At 33.6% G+C, this 27,687-nt stretch overlaps 1 protein-coding gene across 2 annotated transcripts in view; it reads left to right on the top strand.

The window, feature by feature from the left end:
• The first annotated feature begins 13,188 nt into the window (after window positions 1-13,188).
• LOC128990359 (uncharacterized) overlaps window positions 13,189-27,687 on the top strand; it is a 28,112-nt gene continuing 13,613 nt past the window's right edge. For both annotated transcript variants that reach the window (XM_054412705.1, XM_054412704.1), the window contains exons 1-3: window positions 13,189-13,384; window positions 14,725-14,814; window positions 15,196-15,307. In XM_054412705.1, the coding sequence (XP_054268680.1) occupies window positions 13,262-13,384; window positions 14,725-14,814; window positions 15,196-15,307 (325 nt within the window). In that variant the 5' untranslated portion in view covers window positions 13,189-13,261. The remainder of the gene's footprint in view (window positions 13,385-14,724; window positions 14,815-15,195; window positions 15,308-27,687) is intronic.

Below are 27,687 nucleotides of genomic sequence, written 5' to 3'. Positions count from 1 at the left end.
CCTTTGTAATCTTCTTACAAACCTTGCATGTCGGGGGTTTACGTAATTACAAGTGTTTGCCTATAATTCATGTACAACATCTCAAATATATATATGCATCAGGATACTTAACAATTATAGTTTAAACATTGATATTACTGTAAGGTCATATGTAAGCAGCTTTAATGATAATTGTTTCAATTTCACAATTTCATTACATCATCATGAGAATAAAGGATTAATTTAAATACCACATAAGATGAAATTTGCTCACCTGAAAGAATGTTAAGCACAAACTTTATAAATAATCTGACTAATTTAATTAAAAATTTTCCTCAAGGAAAGTTAGATATTTTGTTTCCTACAGTTGCCTGACAAAGTGGGCTTTCATGTACTTATTATAGCACACAAAGTAGCTAATTGCTGCATTAACTTACTTTTACCGCACTCATTTTTGCCGCACTCCAATATTCCAACCAAACGACAAAAAACAGTGGATGATTTTAGCGAATTTCTCATATAGGGAATAAGCTATTACCGTAGGTCTCATGGTAAGACCTGGACCCGAGACCGATTTACTTTTTTCATTTTGAGGTCCCCAGAGACCAAAAACACCACCCGTTCAAATTCATATATACATATATAAGAATTTATTTCTCTCGATAACCGATTCAAAATTTCTCTTCTACTAGTATTCCTATTGCTTAAGAATACAGTTTTGAATCGGTTGCTAAATCAATACTCTCCAAGTCCTAGTTCTGAGCTACACCTATATCGTTTTAGCATACAGACCATTTAATTTTCGAAAAGTGTTTACAGTATAATATGTATCACTGCACATTTCTATTACTCAGTTCCAACCATACATTTCGCAATTACGCATTTGCCAAAACTAAAACTAACATACGATTCTATGCTATACGTTTTAGGATAATCAAGATCGTATATCTTTGTTGTAAATAAACATTATTCTATAAATATTTTATAAATATTTATTAACAAAATCTTATAAATAGTTTTTTATAATAAACAAATAAATAGGTAATCTTGTATAAAAACCCATCAACATCATTTCTTTTATTGAGAGAACCCATGGAAATATTTTCCTATACAAATCCTCTGAAGAAATTAAATCACTTCCTAAAACAAATATGTTTTGATGTACATATTTTACTGCAATATCAAAATACATACATAAACAATTTAAATCCTAACATGGCGAAGCTACTACTGTCTGATTCACCGCATACAGTTTACTGACGATGACATCCGCATGACTCCCTTCTCAACTGTTCAAGTTATTTCGCACTTCAGCATAACTTTTATAGCATATCATTGCGGAGGAGTTTGATATGTTGAAGATATCATCTTGAACTTTTGAAACTAATGTGATTATAATATTGTTGTCTTATAACTTAAACATTTTATCACGAATCACATCAAAACATAAATATTATTAAACAGCGAGGTTTATTACAGCAGTTTCACTCTTAATTTAACGTAAGGTGAAGGTCTTAGAAGTATAGATAGACTCACTCAGATTTTTATTAGGAGTACAAAAAACCATTATGTCAGATTGTATAAAAAACTATTATATAAGATTATCAAAAAACTATAGGTTTTGTAAGGTACAGGTTTTGAACTTAGTATTTTAAAATAAATGTGTTTATATCCATTATTTCATAAATTACCCTTTAACGTCATAAATTACCTTTCTAAAGGGTATTTTCCTTATACCTAATTTAAAAAACACCTGAGCTGTACTTATGTGTATGTTATTCTTTTAATTTATTTCCTTAATAAAATCAGGTGCGATTATTTGTTTTATTCCTGTATTCTGTTTTGTTTATTTCAGCTTAACTTAACCAATCTATAGTTTTATTAATACTTATGAAGTGAAACGGGGTGAAGCCCGTGGGTAACAGCTAGTTTTATATTCTTTCTACTTTATCATTTTATCACGAATTATTTTAACACACAAATATTAGTAAACATCAGATAGGTTTATTACAGCAGTTTTACCCATAATTTAACGTATTAATGTCTTAGAAGTATGGATAGATACTCACTCAGATTTTTATTAGGAGTACAAAAAACCATTATGCCAGATTGTATAAAAACCCATTATATAAGATTGTTCAAAAAACTATAGGTTTCGTAAGGTACATACAGCACTTATGCACCGGGGCTTATACGAAAGGTGTCTAGATTTATTTGAGCAATTTTATAGTTTTGATGCATCAAGTTTTGCTACAAACATGTACGATAGCTTTATGACGTTCTATAAATTATAAGCGATATGTGATATAAGCGACAACTAACTTTTTGACCTTCTAGTTATTTCTAATGGAAAACGTTCCATGCGTTGCAATCATACTTATTTACGCATTAAACCTGAAGCACCATTATTGATTCACCCAACTATATCAACTGATCTCAAAATATACCGTTTACGTATTAAAACTAGCAAGTTTGCGTATCACTTCAAGTTTGTAAAACAAGCGAAGTAACTACTTTTTATTTTGTGTGTTTGTGCGTTTTTACGCCAGTGGCATTTTTTACGTTTTGAATGGGAATGGTCCAAACCCTGGCCTTGTGACCTAACGTCGACCTTTTGGTTAATAACATCATTAATTCATAGCCCAATGACAAATGGTCATTGGGTCTGGAAACGATATCGCAAGGATTCGAACCAGCGACCTTCAGATTTGAAGGCGAGCAAAATAACCACTCGGCTACCCAGATTTTTAACCATATCAATGTCGTGTATGCGACTTAATGTAATTTTAGTAATACCTAAGAGATACAAATTACTAAAAATATTTCATCTTTTAACTATCGGAGAAACACAAAGCTCAACCCAAGTTCAGAGCGAGGAGGTACTTAGATCGCTCAATGGGAACCACTTAGAATAATTAAGAGCAGTTCCTATTCTTGCCGTCAAGCAGCAAGCGCCACTAGAGAGTACTTTGTGTACCGCTTCTACTTGTTCGAGTAACATAACCGGAATATGAGCAATCAAACTTTAATACAACCGCTTCTACATGTGTGTATTTTCTTTTAAAGTTGGGGGAGGAGGGAGGCGTGTTTTTAGGTTAAGACCAGAACATTAATTTAGAAGAGCATTGGATTGGCCGAAACACGAGAAAAAGCTATTATTTCCCTATGCAAAGTGGTATTACAAATCATTTACAGGCGTGATACAGTGGTTTGAGGTTAAAATAACCGGATTAGGCCCCAGAAAATTGCATTGGAATGCAATATTTCATTTCGTATTTGCACAACTATATACGAGTTTCTTACTTGTAAATGCAGTAGGGAAGGTGGTATACTAGGTATACTACTAGGTATACTAGTAGGAATACTATTATACAGATAAATAAGAAATTTGTAATTATATTGAATGGCAATAAAAATACGTATTGCTAAATTAGAACTTAGTACTATGAACGTCGGTTAAATGACTTTAACGAAATAAATAAGATCGAGATGTTATGTTAAATTTAATTAAAACTATTTTCCAAAATAATAGTAAACTATTTAATAATAAATAACTTCTTTTTCCGCGTTGTACGTGTTTTTTTAAAATTTACGGAAAGTCAATTAAATCTACGTCTAATAACACTGAAAACATATACCACTTACCATCTTATATGTATAATCAATGTTTTGTGAGTTAACAGTATAAGCGTAAATAAATGTTTTGCGTATTATTAGACGTATATTTTCTTTACTTTCCGTTCTAATAATGAAAATTATAGAAACACTAGGGAAACTCAAACATTATGTAGATTCTGTTGACTTAGAACGTCTGGTATGAACCGTTTTCAATTGTTATAAATTCCAAACAACTGTTAAGTGTTGGCGGTCTTTTATTCGTGGATTGTTTAAAACAATACATAAGAGGCTTGCCGAAAGAAGCTTTACTGTATAAAGAAAGCTTAACTAATAGTTTACATCTTTCTCGAACTTGAGAACTGTGTTTTATTCAGCTCACAGACGATTATTTTACTATTACGGTTGTGTAAATGCAAAGATATTCTTCCCCAAGTTTTTAACAGTTCAATGTTATTAACATCAGTTTGTTGTATAAAAACCTAACCTGTTGTATAAACTATTTTTATCTGTTGTATGACCAATTCGTAATTACCAAGGCAAAAATGTGGTTCGGATTCCACTACAAACTGTAGGTCCCTTAGTTGCCATTAGCTGTATGGGCTATTAATTAACAGCTGTGTCTAAGGAATGTTGGCCTTAGTCACTAACAGGACTACAAGATCGTGCCACTCATCCTACACTCATCTTCATTCATACTTGGCTTAAAATACCTACTTTGTATGGTCACCATTTCATAGAACAGTATTAACAGTATTAACAATTTTGAATTTTGAAACAAAACTAGAGTTTATTTGGGCCGGATATTAATTACCCACTGTCACTTACTGAGTTGTAAATACCAAAGACTGGGCTAGTCTACTAGTAATGTCTCAGAAGGGTTGGCTCCAATATGACTGCCTCGGCTTCTTGTAACGACGATCTTTGTCTACCACACCTCCCGTATTTCTGGGGAATTCCGGGATTTAGAGGGAAAAACGCAAGCCATGGTTGGATCCCTGCTTCCGAGAACCCTACCCTTCCCTGCAGACAATAGAGTGCATGGATTGCTCAGAGTCCGTTAGTCAAACAATGCGGTGTTCCCTTGCTGGTAATTCCCCAAAAATATTCCTTGAAAATACCATGGATATACAAATACTCCTGACAAGATAGTATTTGTAGGGCACGCATATGTTAGAATCTCCTGTGGTTGAGGTCAGTGACATATTTAGGAGAATTCCTGGATACAGTAGTATAGACGGTGTAGAGTTATATACAGTTCAATATTTTAAGTTTTTATACGGAATTCAGTAAGTGTGTTTAGGTTTTACAGACCCATTTACATATTATTAAAACATGTTTACTTTTGGACCAGTGACATCATTTTTATGTGTATGATACATACCGTCAATGTTCTAATATTCGTGAATACTGCCATTACGATTAATTTAATGGATGGAATTCGGTAGCTTAAATCTTGGAATATTTAACTTAATTATGTTCAATGTTCATTCTAGGTCAGCTTTTAGTGAAGCTTATTCCTGTTGTTTAATAAAGTGTAAACAAACATTGTCAAAATAGTCAAACTAACCTGATTCGTGCAGCATTTTTTAGCCAATATATTAATAATATTTTAGTGGGTTGAACGTTTCGGTGAATAAACCAAAAACAAGATGAGGTATTTAAAATGAATACATTTGATAAAAATATGTAATGTTTTATACAATGTGTACAGTTAGTTATTTTAAAGTTACTATACACTAATCTATAAATGTATAATTTGATATTTATTGCTAAAATACAGCACAAAACATTTACAAAATACAAAACATTTATAACATTTAAAATTAAATAATTATAAAATTACATGTTGAAGGATGCAATAGTTGGAATTATAGTCACAAAAATGTAGTTTAAATTATAAAAAAAATCTATATACAAGAGTTACACAAGTAGAACAACTACAAAAATTTAGTTCCACTAATATAAATATTTAAGCCAAAAGGTTATAAACTAGTAGGTATACAAAATTACAAGGTATTCAAAAAGATAATATTTATAAAACTAAAAATGTTAAAAAAGTACAAGTGCTACAATACAAGAGATATAACAATACGTTTGGCAACATTACGGAAAATCAGCTTTCAATGCATCAGAAGTAGAGATGCTGTGTAATATATTATTAAATTTAAAATATTTGTAAACTCAAATAATTGAAATAAACTTAGCGAGTACATTTGTAAAGAGCAACTACCCTATGAACTTTAACGTCAACGTTAACGTCATCCTAATTGTCAGTTTAATAATATGTTGATCACTTAAATGATCACTTTAAAAGGAAAAACACATGTACTACTCATACAAATTATACAATAATGTTAATATTCTCCTGTTTAATTATTGTTAAACTGTTGCTACATAAATTATTTGTTTTAAATTTAGTTTGCGCTTATGAACAACAAAATATCCACGTATTGACAATTACGTTAATATTTAAGTCAAATTGGCGATTTTCTCTTTCCTCTACAGTATGTTTAGATTGTAAAAATTCCGATTTATCTTTTTTAATTAAAATAGAAATAAATAAATAGTATATACATTTTTTTAATTACAGTTAGAAACATTTGAAAAGTAATATCATTTTTTAGGTTAGGCCATTTATTTAAAGTTTAAATTTACATTGACTGTAGCCTACATTTTTGGTTGAAATTGAACATTTATTTGATGAGGCAATAATGAATGTTTGTTTATGTCGGCAAAATAAAAAATAGTGATAATTTGCAAAATGAACATTCTTTCTACATAGTAAACAAAGTAATCATGAATTTTCACAGAGGTGATAAACATTTAATGAAAACAGATGATTTCACAGTAGTTGGATGTTTGTTTATCCGAAGTTAATTATTACTGGGACGGAGAGAACTTTGTACAGACATCAGTTTTGAGGTGAAGCTGCAGCGCGTCCTTTCTTTTAAAACACTGTAAAAAGTATACATACTCCATTAGACACATATACAAAACACATATCCAACCAAGAATATACTGTCACAGAGGAGATGAGTGTTTCTTAACCAAGTTCAGAATCTAGTTACAGTACAGAAAGTCCAGTTACACATACAGTTATCATAACAATCCATTTGATGAAGATTTTATATTTTTTTGTAATGTTTTTATTCAGCACACTGGTCCCAAAGTTATAGTGCATATTTTAAATCACAAAAGGTTCTTGCAAATATAAAGAGATCTTCGTTAATATAAGCAATAAGTGCGATTGAGTTTTCCCTGTATAGATCCTAGTTAGTGTTTAACTGCTTGTTGTAGTAGTAATAAATACCCACATTATTCTCGTAAATATTCTTACTAGTCACGGATTAAAGGCAGAACAACTTGTTTAAGTAAAAGTTCAAAAAGGTATTGCTACTGAAGTGAAACAAACACTTACTTTGCTGCAGAACGGACACGGGAATTTGTTGGTTGTCGAGTGGGCAAATTCCTGGTGCCTCCTAAGCGTGAAGCCATTGGTAAAGTTTCTTTTGCACTCGTTACAAAAGAAATTGCTCTTTTTCTTCTCCTCCTTCTTTGTCCTACAGGATTTCTCCCTGTGAATCTTCAAATAGGTCTTGTTGCAAAAGGTCTTTGAGCAATCCGGACACTGAAGCTACAAGAAAAATGATACAATCTGTTAAAATTTCAATGTTATCGTTGTTGATATTGAGAAAAGAAAACACATTAGTAAGATAAAATATAACATATTGTTTACTCCTAGTTTAGTAATTAAATTATTGGACGTCAATTTTTGTAGGTTTTTACGTGTGTAACTCTCGTATATATTTATTTTATTATTGAAACTGCATTTTTGTGACTTCCATTCTCATAAAGGTGTTGTTCAACTTCTCATTTTGTAGACCTTTATTTTTATATGTCCTACAGGGTTTGTTTTGTTTGGCAATCGATCGGGCGTATACGCGACGCAACGCGTGACGGAAAACTGCGCCGCCATACTGCACCGCCTGTACTGCACCGCCATACTGCACCACCATACTGCACCGCCATACTGCACCGCCATACTGCACCGCCATACTGCACCGCCTGTACTGCACCGCCTGTACTGCACCGCCATACTGCACCGCCATACTGCACCACCATACTGCACCGCCATACTGTACCACCATACTGCACCGCCCACCATACTGCACCGCCATACTGCTCCGCCATACCGCACCGCCATACCGCACCGCCATACTGCACCGCCATACTGCACCACCATACTGCACCGCCATTTTTTTTACGGTTCCGTGGAAGTTGAGACGAGGACGAGAGCATGTATGTCGTACCAGTTCTTGTCTAGCCCAAACATCCTGTAAATTACACCTGTCTGGTATCCCAAAACTCTACTATACACCATTCATAAAATGTAGGCGGTTTTAGATGATGCTGTCCTCTCCAATTGATCCTACATTTAAATTAAATGTTTAACAGCAAAAGCTGAGGTTTAGCAAAACGTCAATCAGCTGAAATATACATTATATTATTAAGGAAAAAGAGGGGAACTTTCCTCATACCACCTAAACTTCTTGAACGGACTATATATATATGTATATATAATTTTGTGAATTATCGTTCGTTGACAACACATACTGTTAATGCTACAACTGAAGTACAAAGAATGGGACATACGTATGAAAAAGTTATTAAATCCCCGATTGATGAAACATTCACAACTTTGGCTATCGTTTTATTATATTTTGCACATTGTCTAAAATTTTGCTATAAATGTATTACTAAGATATAGTTAGCAGTGTAGTTGTTCTTTTGTGTGAGGACACTATTTAAAATGAAATAAATAAAAAGCACGATTAAAAAATTACCAAAACTATAACAGAGTTCAAAGTTGAACCGTTTAATTTAGTTAATCTGTCAAATTCGAGTGACTTTATTTGGTAAACGTATTTCTGATTACATCAACTATCAAGTCAAATAACTAAATTTTGTCAGAAGGTTTATTTAGCTCACCTCGATTGACGGGTCCGGTACCTCGTACACCGGTATCTCATACACCTCCTCGTTTGGTTCTGTCATCTGCTTGAATCGCTTGAATGAAGCCCCTTCGGGAATAACTTGAATCGAGCAGGCGTTTAGTACAATCAACATTTTTTTCCTGAAAACTCACACATTATCAGTTATGATACTGTGTAACAATGAAAACACTTACGGCTAAATGTCGTCAGCTGGCCATCGTTAGGTATTTGACATTTAAAATCAGAACGGAAAGAACTTTTTATACAGGGTGATTTTACTTTACATTATTATTTCCCCAACACCGATTTTACGGATTCGTTAAGTTGGCTGCATCCAAACTGATCTGAGGTCAGAGGGTAGCTTTGGAACACCCAAACTGATCCCGAGATAGATGGGAAATACTGATCAATTCTGATGTTACAAGAAATCCATGTTATTATCTATCTGCCAGACCCCAGGATTAGTTTGGATGTACCAAAACTACCCTCTGACCGTGGATTAGTTTGGACGCAACCAACTTTAATTTATTCAATCAATGAACTTCAGTGGTGAGTGAATCAATCTTTTCAAGAACTGCAGTTAACGCATAAAATGTAGTAAATACATTCATTGGTATCCATTAAATCTGATTGAAACTTAACTTAATCTGATTGAGACTTAATGGATATCGCGTTCATATCTTGTAGACTATGCTCTTGATGACTTAGCATTTCAAAATTAACACTCAATCTCAATTCAAATTTATAGAATTATTTAGAATAAATATTGCAATCTTTACTCACCAGTTATTTTTTGTGCAGGTTCCGAAATGCTTTCTTATGTATTGTTCCGGGTATCTTGTGATTACAGGAGCGGGTGCTTTCTCTGTTGTAGGCTTGTCTTTGGACGTCGAAGCCATTTCCTTGAACATGAAATTTGGTTCTTAAAGGGAAATAACAAATGACCAGTTCTTGTTTTTATTTTAACAATGCGAGTGTTTTCCAAAAATATTATCTGGCAGAATAGAATATTATCTAACAGAACAGAATATCTAACAGAATTATATATCCCTTGGAGATTTTTTAAAACAACGATATATCGTTTCATAGCATCCAAAATATTATCTAAGAGAATGAGTTGTTCGCCACATTACAATGTTTTCATATACTTTCCATTCTTGACTTTAGTCCGAAAAATAGCTGGTTGTCACCTGCTCAATCAAACGTACTGCTTCCATTACGTACTGTACTGGACATTAAATGTTCATTAGCCTACGTATATTAGGTATATTATTTGATATTACTACGTTTCTAGTCCTGAAAATATGTGTTTACCGTACAAGTGTGGTCGTTCCCGTACGAGACAAAGTTGAGAGTAAAACAGTGTAGTGTGGTGTAATAAGTTTTTACCAAACACCAGCTGATTATAAATGGCAACAGGTCAACTAATCAATAAACGAAAACATAACCTCACTTACAAGTTATGAGTAGTAATGTTAAGTCTTTGAGAATATATTACGGAATGGAACAGTTTTATTTTTTTTTCTAGGTTAGTTGGAATAGTATTGCGAAAAATATCGTACGTTACTCGTCCAAAATGTGTTTACCGGAATCAACTTCATCTAGTGCAGGAACGACCACATTCTGCCGGTAAACACATATTTTCCGTCCTAGTAACGTAAAATAGTCCAACTATCACTAATTAGTTTATGTTACCTTTCCTTAGTCACAACCACCCACGTGATCCCAAACAAGGTTACCAAGTGGGATTAGACAAGTAAAAACGTCCACTTGTGTTTAAATGTCACATTTATTTATAATGTAACATTGATACACGTACCTCACTATCCTCAATGTCCAAAGACCAATCATCTAAATAGACTTGATTCGTCATAGTGCAAGTAGTTTGGGTACCTCGAGAGGTCCTTCCTCTATTACTGCTACCCTCTATGTCCGTAGACCAATCATCTAAATAGACCTGTTTCTCCATGGTGCGTGGAAGTAAGAGAGATCGTTACTCTAAGACTGCTCAAAACAGACTGATGATGCTTGCCTGTGCGACCCCGTATTTATAGGTTCCGCAGATATCTCACCCTGATTTTGGGCTCTGGTTTCAAATTAAGGTGACTCCCTATCCCGCTCATGTATTTCTCCCTCACCTTTTGTTTTGGCGTGGACTTTTAAACAAGGTGAGGCCACCTTATTTTTGTGGTCAGGCTTGTAATTCATGGTGGTCTCACCTTAGCACAGAGTCCACGCCTAACCCTACGTAAAGAAGAGATATGTGGGAAGTTACAAAACTTCACATCGCATTGACCCAAGACGGATACATCCACTGTGGTTTAAGATTTATATGCAAATTTTGGGAAATTTCCCTAGTTAGTTTAAGACATTATTACTCATGATAGAATGAATTGTGAAATTAAGTTTACATAAACAATATTTTGTATGACTCATAAGCATTTTGTACTTATACGCCAACCCCGTACGAATAACGGGTACTCCACTAGTTAGTAATATTTGAGTTGCTGTCATGCCAGCTTTGTTTATGAAAAATAGTGTAAGGTACTAATTTTAGTGAGATTGCACAGCAGCACACACAAGTATTCTCAATATATGATTTTACTTGATCGTCCCTGACCTCATATTGTCCAACTTTAGTAATTGTACCAGTTGTATTTGAGGTCTTCTGGAATTTTTGCTTATGTTTTGGCGTCACCTGATGACTATCATAAAGAAGAATGTCACGAAATTCTTATTCCCATTCAATCTGCCGACAGTACAGATTTTCAGAAACATATTTCGCTGGCAAGTTTCTCCGATTGTGTTTTGGGGGTAAAACAGGGTTGTAAATCTTCAGTGCTAAAGGGGGAAGGCGTTCAAAAGCAGGCCTGTGGCTAGCGGTTTTGAAATCTAGTAGAGATATGTAGGGGCTGGCGTTTCCTGGTATTGTGGAACGCACTAATCGGATTAAGTCATTGTCCTAGTTTCAACGCCTGTACCTGGACCAAGCAAACATTGAGCCCCACAACGGATCACAAGACAGGACCACTTCTTGGTGGTTTTGGTGGTTTCAAGTATTACTTTGGCAAAATATATTGTTGGTGAATTATATTTTGTTTCTGGGAAGTTACCCTTTAGTTTTCATGCGATAGTATTTATATGTTGCATCACTAGCTTTGCAGCATCATGAAACGGTTGTTGTCACCTGCTATTTTACGTAAAACCCTTTCTGCCAATGTGCTTTGTCTTAAATATATTACCGGTTTCATATTGTGTATTTATTCGTGACGATGTGTAGGTATCTATCAATGACTCCTCTTGCAGCCAAACAAAAATATAAACTCTTTTTTACCTTTCGCCTTCCGTATTTTTGAATGTGTGTATATTGAATACACCTGTGCCTTATTTTGAGTGTAACATCCAATCTTTTGATATCACTACTCACATATCGTCTGTTTGTGCAAAGAGGCCAAATCAATGTGGTAGAAGTACGCCACAGGTTGAGCCAATCGTCCATGTATAGAAACATTGCTGCTACTTGAAACACAAACACTCCTGCTAACTTGTTGCCTCTCTTTCCTTCTGAACAAAACTACTTCAGACATCATTCTTCTCCCGTCCCCCTCCCCCCATCACATGTTTTATGGTGTTCTAGATTCAGGAAAATATATTTAAAAAGTACACTTAAGTAAGATTGCACTTTGCAGTTCATTATGACTTTATAAATTCTGTATGTTTTACAATTTTCATTGACTTTAATTATCTATGGACACTTTAACTTACAGTTTGCATACTAAAACGAATTGCAGTTTATTTATTCAACATTATTTTTGGTGGGGAGAAGGTACTGATTCAATAGTTATTTGTGTAACTAGTGTGCGTAGTGGCACTTTGCTGCACACGAGGCGGCCGTGTGGAAAGTTTCTCGAATGCAGCAAAGGCAATTTGCACTTGTGTTACACATTATATTTTTCAAACAGTTATCATAAAACATAGTCTTTCAAACACTAAACAAGGTTAGGTTAAATCCAAGCGTTGAATAAAATGGGAAACACTGTAACAACTGATCGTTGTCGTTGTGTTGCCAACTTACTTTCAAGCGAACACACGTGTATACGTGTCTAATAAAAGCACGCTGTTTTCTGTTGTTTGGTTGGAACACTGGAGTGCGGCGAAAAAGATAGTGCGACAAAAGTAAAAAGAGTGCGGTAAAAGTAAGTAAATGTAGCAATTAGCAACTGTCTGTACTATAATCAGTGCAATGAAGCCCACTTTCTCAGGTGATGGCAGGGGAAAAACTGTTATTAACTTTATTAACACACCTTTTGTCAATAAAGTGGAAATCGTCAATAATATAACGATATTTTGGTTTCGTGCATATTTTCACTGTTTGTGCTCCTGGAATGATGTTGTAAATATGAAAAAAAAAACGGCTGAAATGAATGATAACGGAAATCAGAGATTCTACGCAATTAATAATTGTATCATCCTCTTTTTACCATAGACTGGTTCTAGATACTCATACAAAGTACTGTACATACAAAGCAGCCTACAAAGTACTGTTCCTATCTTTTAAAACATATGTGAAAACAAACATCAAAACAAAATATTGACATGTTTATTCAAAAAAGTGTAAATGTATACTCATTTAGTTTGAAACATGAGTGCACTTTATATGTGCATTACTAATGACCTCAATTTGCAAATGTATAACATGTTGTTGTGTTAAGTGGGCTCAGTTTTGTCGATGCGTATTTCACTATTATTTTTTCAACTTGTTCGGATTTGCTTTCTTCAGTTGCTGCTGTTATGCAAGTATTCATTATCTTACTACTCAGTTTAAACGTACAATTCGATAAATAAAGCACGCCTGATGCGATTGGTAATTTGTACAAGCTTGAGTGATTCATGATTCAATATTTGTAAATTGAGTAAATTTAATCCTTAGGCTACCATAGGTGTATTCTATAGAATACGGATTTTTTCGATTCCAAATTATATTAATTAAATCATAGGCTTATTTGAGTATATTAAAAATTGGAATAAACAATGACATGTCTTCATTTGTACATATTTTAAAACAATTTCATTAACATAAGTAAATGCAAGGCCTACCTTACGATCCAATTTATTTCATAGTGGAGACCTAGGTTTCTACGTCGAAACGTTATCGTCAGTCCTTTGTCTCATAGGTTAGCTAAGGCTTTTGTTTGCCATTTTTTCCTTGAAACATTGTCGATTTAGTATAATTTGTAACATTGAACACATATGAATATTTCAAAGACATAAATGAAAACAACTTAGATACATGGCCATGATCTTCTTAATCAATCCTCCATTTATTTAATTAAATTTTACTTCAATAAATTTTACAATAAACTAAATGAAGTGGGTGGTTTCATTGTCAATATCTAATTTCTAAGTGGTATGTCCAAAATTAAATATTGATCAATGCAATACAAGATACACCAAAGTCTCAAATCTGACAATCATTGGACCATGATATGGTGTGCTTTTAATACTCACTATTAAAAGACATATTCTCATGATTTAATTGGCTTGGGATAATGCGTAGTTTTATATTTTGGTACAGTATGATAGACCCTATTAGAAGTTGAAGATCTGAACAAAATTATCGCAATTTAAGAGAGTTTACTGGTCACAAAATTAAGTTGAAACACAGCATGTGATATTTGTCACTTTTGGAACGTTGCCAGCTCACACTTCAATTTCTTAAGTTCCAAAAGGGACTAATGTTAAGGGTTAAAGGAACGTTTTTTAACAGAATCGTTTGGTATACAAGAAATATTATAGTTACCGTACACTTTTTGCAGTATAACTCTTGGTAATCTTTTTTCTCTACGAATAGTGTTTTAAATTATTCATACGCTTGCTAAGCAGGATTTATCTCTGAAGCTAGGTGAAGCTGAGGCGGAACTCGGAGTGCGGAGTCCGCTCTCCTCTTGTATTTGGTAATTTAGTGGTACTTTTTTCCTAGAAGCGAATCAGACCTTCACTATAATCACTTAAACCAAAATTTTTCCCCCTGTTGGTTGATAGATATGCTCACAGACACTCAAAATATAATTTAGATATTTTAACTAGAATACTTTAAAAAAGTAAATTTTTATTTTTCTATTTGTTGTTGCAGCTGCTCGGGATGGCTGCCATGCTTCTCATCCTCTACTTGTATTACTCCACCGTTTATCCCGGAGCTTCACTACCAGACACTTTACCTGTGGTGAGTGTTGAGGAATTATTTTCACCTGGTTTAATAACTGATCCGCGGTTGGTAGCGTTGTTAGATCACCCCTAACATTAAAGCCGAAAATGTTTATTCGTGCTCCTTATGTCATAAGATGAATGCTATTTTCAAATAATAAGTCAAAATGATAAAAGTGTTCCTATAAACATTCACCTAGCGGAATGTAGAGGGGGGAATTGCGCCATATCAGGGGTATTAGTGCCTCTGCACGCTGGTGCTCTACGAATTAATTTGTACTATTAGGTAATATCACTTAAATAACATATTATTCATATCAAAATTCTTTAAAACCATGCAAGACAAATCGTTTATCATCCTTCTAGCCTCACGCTTCACGTTGGTCTTTCTTTGTTTCAGTACGATTATGGACAAGATTATTCAATGTATAAACGGGAAGCTGAATATCCGACGGAAGGATACTATGGCAACGTTGAGGGTGAAGAATACTACGGTGACGCTAAACTACTTGGTAAGAACAATCTATATAAAATCCAATGTATGTTTATTTGTATGTTTGTTTGTATGAATGTATGTTTGTTTGTCCTTTATGGACTCCGAAACCGCTCGACAGATTGTAATGAAACTTTCAGGTATTATTAAGCATTATTCAAGGATGGTTTGTGTGAAGTTTGGTGCAGATCCGTCAAAAGGGCTCCGCCCCAGTGGCTCTGGAGTTGCCCATGTTAACCTTATGAGTACTCATTTTTAAATGGAATTAAAGATTCTTAACAGCTGGTTCAACTAAAGAATTTAATTCTATGATGTTCAATAGCATTAAAAAGTTAATAGGTTTACCAACAGGGTGCAGCACTATTATTTTTTTCAATTTATGACAACAGCTAATTTGCAACCAAAAGGTGAGTGAGCGTAGCGAACGAACTTCAACCTGGAGGGGAGTTAGCGTATCGAACGAGCTAACCTGAAGGCAAGTGAGCGCAGCGAACGATCTCCAACCTAAAGGTGAGTGAGCGTAGCAAACGAACTTCAACCAAGACGTGATTGAGCCATGCGAACGAGTTCATCTTGAAAATGAACGAGCATTTGACATAAAACCACATTAGGACAGGACGACGTCTCTAGGGCCAGCTAGTTTGTCTATAAAAAGTGGAACCTCAACAACAAGACCGGAATAAAACATGATCCTTGATATCAAGTATCAATTATACATTCATATGTATATATGTATATATTCATGATTTTATATGAACTTTAAATAAATATTTATTACAAACCTTGATAAAATACCAACCTTTATAACATGTCTTATTTCATGATCCCCATGAGAGTGTTATTATCAAAGTTCTTCACTGTAAAAGTGTTTTATTCTTTGCAACCTTTAGAAATGCGCAACGTTTGAAATTGAGTTGTATTGATTTTTTGATAGAACATTTAAGCTCAAACAACGGCTACATGGTAGCACAAAGAACAAATACAGTAATAAAGATTGTAGCTACAATATATTGAAGTATGGTAATGAGTATAATTGAGCGGAGCGAGCGAAGCTCTTATACTACACTCCTGCTTTTGTTTTACAAATACTCCTCCTGAACGGCTGAAGCGATCTTCACGAAATTTTACACAGTCATAGTACCCAACCATGGGAAGGTATAAATCTGAAATGGTACAAATCGGACCATAGGAATTTTCCCTACATGAATGCAAACTTTTAGAAATTTAACATGGGCCTGATGGGTTAATTGGTTGCCATGACATATTTGCGAGTCAACACTAAAAAGTAAACAAGAGCCTCGACATATGTTAGTCAACAAATCTACCACATTATAAATACAGTACAAAAGAAAAATATGTGATGAATACTAAAGAGTATATTAGTTAATTGCATGTAATACGAATTGATTAACAATCAGTTCTATATTGAGTGATTAAAATCATGACGTTTATATTTAATTGTATAATCGTTATGTTCTTTTTAACAAGTTAAGTTGGAAAAATATATAGGTTCCGGCTACTAGGAAAAATAAAATTTCAAGTTAAGCAAAATGCTTATTTTGATGTTATTATAAAAGTAATGAAACGTACCAGTAAACCAATTCCTAAAGTTTTCACTTATTCTTTTTAGTCTACATTATAGTCGTATTGATAAATTTTACTGCACCAAAGGGAAAATTTGAAAGTGGTTGACAATATATTTCTTACTTTTAACTGCTAAAATAAAACTAGACCTAAGTTATATGTCTATACTTAAAAACGAATTGATAATTTTAAAAATCGATTAGCCTATCTCAATTATTCGCTGTTAGGAAATGATTACCACAAAAAGTTAATGTATTTATAAAATACCCCCGCCGCAGCAAACCTGCAGACTAAGCGAATTTCCATTTGACTGATTGGATTTACACTGAAATGTCTACTTAAAAATATAGCATTTATTCCCGATTTAAATAGAATTAGTTTAACAAGTACTTAGGTTTGCTGCATCAGGGAGGGTAAAACTGTTTTTTTTGTAAAATGTTAATAGTTAGTAAGAAATAAAAAAAATTTCCAAATTTGATCAAAATATGTTCATAAACAAGCAAACTACAACAGTTTACTCATTCTCCATAAGAATAACATGGGAATTTTAAATTTACAATTTTTTGGAATTTTCTCCGTAACCATTAGGCGCATAATAACGCTTCAATATACTAAATTATTTGTTTTTTTAAGCTCTACAAAATGGTTTGGAAATAAATTGCTAAATTTTATGTTTTTTGGGTCAAAAATGGGAAAAACCTATTTTTACCCCATAAAACCCCCCGTAAACACCCGTTCCCATGGTCCGATCATGCTGGATCGCGAACTCGTTCGAATAAACATAGGTTTACACGTTTGTACCAAATTTCATCAAAATCGGATCATTTTTGCTCGAGTTATCGTGCTGACGGACACATATATATATATATATATATACTTTTGTGCCCACCCGGTTTGGCAGTCAGTGCGCTGGTAATTTACTCGGTGTGGCAGTCACTCGCCCGAAAGCCAGTCAGCTCTCCCATAAGCCAGTCAGGTATGGCTTCCCGTGCACTTTATACGTATGACAACAGCAAACCGGTGCTGCTGCCTGTGTCGATAAGCGTAACTGCAATACCAATGCGGAGACTGTCTCATCGTGTGTTCTATCGTGGAGTAGTGTAGCCAGTACGGCACCCTACCCTACTTTGTAGCGGTAAAACCCAGCGGTCTGTAACCTTCGTTTACTCCTTGTTACTATTTGTGTTGGGATAGTGATTAACTACGTGTTAATGTTTAAACATGTTCATACTCCAAATAAATATGATGCACCTCTAATAAGGATCGTCGAATATTAATTAATTATAATTGGTTGAATCTTGATCCTACCCGTTCATCATCTCATATTTTAAGTTATTTTGATTTTTTTTACCTTCAGTTGAAATTTTAGTCAACTTCTCCTTTATACAATATTTTTTATCCTAGTATTTACAGTGTTTCCACGGACCGGGAACTATACGGATTTTCTTTATCTCGAGAAATATACGTGAATCTTGTCCGAGATACTGGAACTGTTTTTTACGCAATTGCGTAACGTGAAGGAGTAACTATTACATATGACAACGATATTATTCTATCTGATAAGAATAACCATGAAACTACACTCGAAAGATAAAATATTTTTATAATAATTTCAATTTTACAAACAAACTATTACAGGAATTATATTTTGGGACGGATGAATGATAAGGAAGCAACAAAAAGTGGTCACGAGTGCAAATACGGTGGGGGGGGGGAGAGGGGTACAATATAACGAACGCCAGAAACGATTATTTGTTTACTTTTCAGATTCCTTATCAAATCTCTCTCTCTATCTCTCTCTCTCTCGCTCTCTAACAATGTACAGATTGTGGACTTTACTATTTAAGTTTTCCTGCAATTATTTCAGTTCAATCCCATACCTATCCTTATGGTTTCCTATCTATTATTTTTCAAAATAAATAGTAAAGCAGGTTAAACTATTTTTTTTTTTTTTTCTTGAAACCAAACACTCTTTACCATCCGGTATTCTGCAGAGTCAAATGGTTAACACTGTGTTTATAAAAATTGAATGGCCACACAATTTTGTGTTTTATTTTTTTTTACTAATAGTAACTGGGATATTTATATATACCAATAAGTGCTGCAAGCTGTAATAAATGCTGCTGATTAATATCAAAATAAGTTATAATTTATTTTGTATAATACATCGGTCATTGAATACAAACCATATAATGGGTTTTCTATTTGTAACTTTAACTTGCAAATACAGTAGAACCTCGCTTAACTGGAGTCGCATCATCATGATGCCTATATATTATATAACCGCACAAATCCCAAGAAAATGTTTTATTAACTGTGTTTTTCAGTCTTATATTTCGATATGAACGATATATTTAACTATTTACGGTAATTTTTATGTGCAGTAGGTTCCCAATTATTGAAATATTACAGTTCATTTAACAAAAATAAGATGGAAGCAAAACGGAGAAATATCGATCAGTATCGTCAAGGTCAACCTATACGCTCGCACCTACAGACTGACAATCTTGCACTGACACTGACATACTGACAATCGTCTGCTTCTGTCTGCTGTCACAACACTACAATATTTTGTGGTTGGGTCGTTGGGTGATTAGTAACCATGACAACTTGTGGATGTAGAGAAACCAAAGAAAGAATAGAACAAAGAGAAATAATAAGAGGTGTTTTACATCATTTTTATCTTATTTTTATCATTGTTATTATTACCAGAAAGACTTGAGTACAGTACTATGATTTTATGGTGTTTTATGAGTTATTTAATATTTTTATCCCCATACTTCTGTTCTGAAACATCATGTAGTAGTAGCCTAGGATGACTACGGTATCAGTAGTCTTCTAGTCTACATTTTCATTTTGTTTTGTTCTTTACGTGATTTATTGCTGTACAGTAAGCAAGTTTTGTTTTGTTTGAGTAAGCATACGGTGTAGTTTTTATTAGTAAACCAAGGTTAATGACTTAACATATCACGGTTGCGCAATACCTATTGTATTTTGACTATGTAAAATGCAAATTTATAATCACGTTAACGTCCATTTATATAGTGTCCCGGAACGGCATTGTTCCTGAGTAAGAAACATATAAATATCATATTTAAACTATCCAGAAGTCCTTAGTTACTCACACGGGGAAAAAAGTTTTAGGCCTAAATCATTTGAAACCTGTACATTACATATTTTTGGTCGAGTTTTCGACCACTGGACGACCACTAGTTAAAGTTAATTGTATTACAACAATCTTTATAGTAAGCAATATAAGCTTGAATCGGACTTATCTGCCTTCAGCTAATCCATCATATGATAGTACGTTAGAGAGTATGCCCATGCTGAAGTTTTACTTATACTTGAAGAATGACTTAATTTAGTACCAAGAAATAAATAACACCCCTTACATACACTGTGCTGTTTTAATGCTGTGTATTTGATTGCTACTGTATTAACCTGTGATCGCATATTAATTCATTCATTAGGAACGTATTTAAAAAAATACTACTTTTATTTTTTTTTATTTCTATGATTTATTTACAATAACAGAAATGTGTAAGATTAAAATAAATTAATGTGTTGCATTGTCCATTTAAAGTTACATCATAGTAAATTAAAATTCCACTGAAACTTAAACAATAAAAGCCGAAATTAGTTATAAAGAAAACACGAGTTTCCTTTATATTGCTTTTACAATCGAAATATACATACTGAGCCACGGCTCGGTCCCCCGGTACTTTTCATTTTAAATATTCAAATAAAGTCGATTATTTTTAATGTTTTATGAAACGTGACATAGCAAATTTCCACGGAACTTTTTTTGTCGGCTACTACTTTATTTTATTTTTTGGTCAGGTTAGTTTAAAAACAGTGGATTCTGTATACAAAAAGTGAAATGTTCTAAATCATATTTTTTTTTTTTTTGGCTTATGTACGTAATTTAAATTGTACGAGAGGGGCTTCCCACCGTGCCGGATCGCGCCGTGCGGGCATATTTTGATCCAGTGGCGGGTGTTTGGTGTTTTGAATAAGAATACTGAATTGCTCGTTTTAAGATCGTATCATTACAAATCCTATCATTTTAAGATTTGCTTACACTTACGAGAAATGCATTTTCCATTTGTACATTTCTCAGGTACAAATTTTATGAAATGACGTACAATATTGCGTTGTTTGACAAGTAGCTGGGGACCAAGCTTTGTTCGGGAAACTTTACACTTTGAGAGTATTCCTTGGTCAATGTAATGCTATCCCAAAAATAATAATTTGCGGTATTTTTTTTCTTGACATTTAACTTCTATTCAAATAATAATATCATAGTTTACTGAAATGATGAGATAGAAGAGTTTTTAAAAATTTGTTTGGTTCCCCTAAATGGCCGAAACTATAGAAATTACCCAGTATTTTTCACGCTGATTTCAAAGAAGGCTATTAGTAGTATGAAAATCTTCCCACCTTCCTTCCTTTGAAGTATTAGTCACTGCAAGAACTTGGACTCGCTCCAAAACCAGAACCGAAACGTTTAATTTACCCTCAATTTTTAAAATGTAATAAGTTACAATTTTCTGGAAACTCAGGACACTTTCTGACTGAAAATAATTACGGTTGATCCTTGTTGGTGAGTACCAAAAAGGAACCTTAGGTATAAACATGGTTGTATATCCAAGTTTGGTTGTCCTTGATATTGCACTATTTCATTGACACTGACAAATTAGGGCTAGGCTGCACTATAAGTTAATTGGAAGTTTATTTGATATCTAGTCCTAAGCTTATAGCCATCTTAAGGCAAACATAACCAAAACCTAACCACAGACATATAAATATAAGTGATATAAATATAAACACTCATCCTCTGTAGGCCTAAAGCTACCTATCTATGTTTTTTTGGGTTAGGATTAGTACTTTTTTGAGAGAGTGTCATTATGTACTGAGCACACTTAGATGATATAGGGTATCAGTGATTTATGAAATTATTTATTTATAAAAAGCAACCTAACGGAGTTACCTTAATGATGCACACAGTATTTAATACAAAAATTAAAGCTTATGCCTATGTATATTAGTTTTAAAACAGAGTAGAATAAGGCACCTATAATCTAGATTAGGCATTGATTAGTGTTTATAAACTAAACATGGATGAACCACTAAGTCAAGCTACTAATCCAGTTGTTCAGGCTAGGCTAAACTGAACTCTGAAAGCATCCATCTCAAAACGGCCACAACTTAAGAACAGATCCTAGAATTTGATTTATTTTAAACTTTATTTTTCTGAAATAGATAGCTAAACTGTCCAGTGCAATCATCCCACACTGCAAATAGCAACACTCAAACTTAGTTAGGTAAGCTAGTGGTAGGTTACAACTAATTATTATCCCTGTGACCGATTCAGTGTAACATCTGACATCAGTCAGAATCAGACGACATTATTGACAACGACACTCGTCGTGTCGTTTCTTTAATTTACGGTATAATATATTATAAAACATCTACCATATCCATAATAATGTTCTACCACTGCACCTAAACAGCAGAAAAAAGCAAATCACCAAATTCAAATCACCAAGATTCGCACAATATGACAAATTATTTATAAATTTAAAACAGTATATCTTCTGTGCCAGTAGTTAATGCGTGATTGAACTTCAAACAAACAAACAAACACACAAACTTTCACATTTATAATATTAGTAAGATAAGATGTATTAATTAGATATTAATTACTAGCTGTGTGCCCGTTCTACGCACGGGGATCCTCTAGTGGTCAGTTGAAACCTTCCTAAATAAAGAAAAACTATTGGTTTGCATATTTTCAGATATGCTAGCCAAACTAACAATACAACAAACAAACTATATACAAACAAATACAGTATCTGACAGTTTCAAGTAAAAAAAAAAATGCGTAATAGATCTATGAGGGGTACACTTCCATATCTGTTGGCACAAACAACTAAATTAGTAATATTGATTATTCGATTGTTTAATTCCATAAATCGTTTAAATGGTTTACCAAACAATATATAGTTAAAATACTATACCTCAACCTCGCCATTAAACATTCAGGTTGGAAATTTCACTATCAAAGGTGCTCTTGGCCTGTCCGTACGGAACACTGAGTTATATGTGCTACCAACTTATGAATAATTGTTTAAGCCTACGAACCCAAGAGATGGATAATTGGTCTGTTGGACGTATGGTCCAGCGAGCAGCACATAGCGTTGAGAAGACACATTAGAAATACGATTTGAGCATAATCCGTAAACCTCTGTTACAATCACCCACTGCAGTTGTCTCTAAACACTTTACACAACCACCATTGAAGTGCCGTCAACGAGTTGAAACCTTATATGTAAGCTATTGGTAACGCTTATGTAAAAAATGTAAGTTTCCCAGGCATATAGAACACTGAGTCAAAGTCTTTTCCCCGGTTATAAACCCAAAACTCGATAGAAATTCTATACACAAAGAAGCTCTATTTTCATTTACGGTTACCCTACACATTATTGCACTTGCGATTAATTAAATCCGTTATGTAAGGAAAAACGGTTTTAATCCAACTTGGTTTGGATTTGCTTTTGAAACTTGATCTGAAATGATTGCGGTATTTGTAAACAATATTCAATGTAAACATATCAGTGACAGCTAGAGAAAAATAATCTTGATCCGAACAGCTGTTCGCTATTTCATATGATGATTATGTGATAAACATTGTGAGAAAACTTGACAAAAATCGCACAAAATTGGGTTTTAAACGTCCGTAAGTTTTTTTTACAAAGTAGCGAGGCCATATTTTAATAGCTAAAGACACTTTCGCCAATCCAGTGAATACATTAAAATGATTCGAGGATCTTGATAGGTACTCTCGTTTTCAGGAGAAGGCCGCGTAAAATGGCCTTTGGACCGTGACAGACGGAAGATAGACAACAACGGAATTGAGATAATAATTGATGATTGAGATAATAACGGAATTGAGATGAAACTTTTTTCGGATTCTTGAATGTTTAAAACGTAAAAATAATCTAAAAGTTGATGATTCTGAGCAATGTACAGACAAAACTCTAATTTTATTTATATAGATTAGTACCTGTGGTGATTTTTATTAGAAGTTTATTGAAGTAAATAAAAAGCAAAGTTAAAAACCATCTGACCAGTGTTTTTATTTAAAAAGTACGTAGGCCTATTTGATTGGCTTTGTTTTCTGAACTAAAATATCTATTTCCTGATCTATTTTTAGTTCCTGTTTTCGAAACATAATTTGGCAAAACAATTATTTATTCATTAAACAACTTGATCGAAAAATAATTTCTAAACATTGGAGGACAATTAAAAAACTTTTGCATTCTAATAAACCTAGCTGCCGTACCTGTGTTTTACATCGGAGAGGATTTTGAAGAGAAAAAGTTTGATACACGTCACATATTTCAAATCCCACTCCAAACACGTCATGTTAATACGTTTACTTCCTTAAATTAAGAAAGTCACAATCTCCAATTAACAGGCTCGTAGCAAAAATTAAAAGTTTCACAATTCGAATAGTTTCTACCTTTTGGACCGCAAAATCAAAGAACTTTATTGACAGCATTTAAAGCTGACTTCGTTAAACATTCTGTTATCTACATTCTTCAAAAATGTAAACATTGTGAAAACATTGTGAAACTTTGGAATCCCATGGGGCGTAACTCAAAGAAAACACGTTAAATGTAATCGGTATATTTGTTAACCAGGTACAGGGCTACCTCTTGAATTGATATAGATAATAAATCGAAAAATAAAGAAATATAAGTTGATTGATTATTGGCTCTTACAAAAGGGTAAACAATCAAGGAACATGATTTAATTAAGTAACCACACATCACTGAGTCTATATCTTCATTCTTTCTTGTAAAAATCGCTTTGATTGTGGCTATATAAAATAGGGAAGTAATATTTCACTGTACAACGAGCTCAAAAGCTCGAGAACCAGCAATAAGATGGAAGTAGAGGCAATATGCCGGTTTAACGTCACTTGGGGCGTTTTTTGGCCCAGAACTTTTAAAATTTTCGGCGAAAAAAATGTCCGAAGCCCCAGGAGCTTTTTTTGGCCACTTTTCTTAAGGACCCAGCTCTCGACCTATACACCCATATATAAATTTTTTACTTTTTTAATACTGAAAAACACGTCTGGAAATGGTGAGCTTTTTTTGACCACTTTTTTAAAAATCCAGCTCTTGGCCTATACAAGCCTATATATATGTTCAATACCATTGTATAACTCTATTACTATTTCAAATCCACATCCATCCACATGTATATTCTCAAAATCGATTGAGATTTGCACGTGGACTCGGGCGTGCTCCCGGCTGCGGGCACTGCCACACGGATCAAGTGAAGCGGTCATGCGACAGGTGGCGAGAGTGACATCCGGGTGGTATTTCATTCATGAGCGTGATGCCGACTTGTACACTGTGTCCCGCCTCGCTGTCCAAGAAGAGCAATTTGGTCCGTCATTACAAGTTAATACACCAAATGAAGGTGAAACTGTGCAAGGTTTGTGATTTAATCTGTGATAATAATGTGGCTCTAAAATCGCATATATTACAAAGGCATAAGAATTGTAACTTTTGTAAAAAAAATGTTGTTGGTCATTTTAAAAGACATGTCAATTCTTGCAATAAATGTCCATATACAATGATTAAATTTGTTGGTGAATCGATTAGAGCTGAACTTAAAAATACTCTTCAATCTTGTCCTCTGCCAATAAAATGGACTTTAGTTAGGAGAATCAAATTTATAAAATATTCAGTGGATCAAAATGAGAAAGAATGTATTGCAGATTTTAGAAGCCTTACCACCTTAACTATTGAGAAGAGAGATTTAAAGTCTCAAATTGACAATGCTCTTTTAAAGATTGACACTTCCATGCACAGATATCAAGCCGAAGGTAGTGGATGGATATATGACCATACTAAATATTGGCAGTTGCATGTTTACAAGTATAAGCCCTTAACTCCAAAGTCATATATCCCCACACCAGAGAGTATTAAATCAAAACATGCAGTTTTAAATATAAAAAATGATGATAATAAATGCTTTCTTTGGTCGGTATTAGCAGCTTTAAATCCAAGGAATGCTAAAAATGAAAATGCTAATAGAGTCTCCAATTATGTACCACATGAAAGTCAGCTGAATATGTCAAACATAAAGTATCCAGTGAAATTAGCTGATATAGATAAATTTGAAAAACAAAATAATATAAGTGTTAATGTATTTGGGCTTGAAGATGATAAATGTATATATCCATTAAGAACAACTAAACTGAAAAGTAATACTCATGTAGATTTATTATTATTACAAGAAGGTCGTAAATCACATTATTGTTTAATTCGTGATTTTAATAGGTTAATGTTCCACTCTACAAAACATGGCCATAAGCAGCATTTTTGTAAGTTGTGTTTGCAACATTTTTACACTAATGATAAATTGGAGCGTCATATAACATATTGTAAAAACTTTGATGCCCAACGAGTGGAAATGTCTAAACAAGATACATTACAATTTAAAAATTATAAATATCAACTTAAAGCCCCATTTGTGATTTATGCAGATTTTGAATGTTTTATAAACTCAAACAATCATACTCCATCTGGATTTGCATTCGTTGTAGTAAAAGATTCTAAGATTATTTCTGAAGAGTTATATAGTGGTGAAAATGTTATGGACGTGTTTTTTAAAAGATTATTTGAGACTTATGACTTCATTAAAAGTCAAATGGCGATATATATTCCCCTTGTAATGACTCCTGAACAAGAGGCATCTTTCCAAAACTCAACACATTGTCACATTTGTGAAAAGCCCCTATATTTTGATAGGGTACGGGAACATTGTCATTCAAATGGCCAATACCGTGGAGCTGCCCACAATGATTGTAATTTAAACTATAAAGTAACAAAGAAAATACCAGTATTCTTCCATAACTTAAAAAATTACGATGGACATTTAATTATGCAACACTTGGGAAAGTTTGATCGTAAATTAAATTGCATAGCCAAGGATATGGAAAAGTATATTTCATTCTCAGTTGATGATTTAGTATTTTTGGATTCCTATAACTTTCTGTCCCTTCCATTATACAAATTAGCTTCCAATTTAAATACATTTAGATTCATAGACAATCCACTACTACAACGTAAAGGTGTATTTCCCTATGAATACATGACGGGACCAGATAAGTTTGCAGAGTCTCTACCTCCAATTGAAAAATTTTACAGTACTCTAACTAAAGAACATATCTCTCCCATTGAATATGAACATGCTAAAAATGTCTGGACCCATTTTAATATAAATAATTTACAAGAATATCATGATTTATATCTTAAAACAGATGTATTGCTACTGGCTGATGTGTTTGAGACATTTAGAGACCTGTGTTTAAAAGATTATAAACTTGACCCCGTACATATGTATTCACTTCCAGGACTAACATGGGAAGCCTGTCTTAGAATGACTGGTATAAAATTACAATTATTTCAAGATATTGACATGCATTTGTTCATAGAAAGTGCAATCAGAGGAGGAGTCAGTATGATTTCCACACGTTACGCTAAAGCCAATAATAGATATATGGGCGAACATTATGATCCCAATCAAGAAAGTGTGTATTTAATATATTTAGATTGTAACTCGCTATACTCCACAGCTATGTGTGAGACACTACCCGTGGATGGATTTTGTTGGACGAATGAGATAGACTACAAATACAATCAAAATGATGAGTTTGGATACATTTTAGAAGTTGATTTAAAATATGATAAAAGCTTACATGATTTACATAATGACTATCCATTAGCACCTGAG

This window comes from Macrosteles quadrilineatus, unplaced genomic scaffold (assembly GCF_028750875.1).
Source record: "Macrosteles quadrilineatus isolate MER2022 unplaced genomic scaffold, UCM_ALF_1.0 Scaffold_3__2_contigs__length_128488019, whole genome shotgun sequence".
Classification (NCBI taxonomy): Eukaryota; Metazoa; Arthropoda; class Insecta; order Hemiptera; family Cicadellidae; genus Macrosteles; species Macrosteles quadrilineatus.
This window is presented reverse-complemented; position numbering and strand designations above follow the sequence as displayed.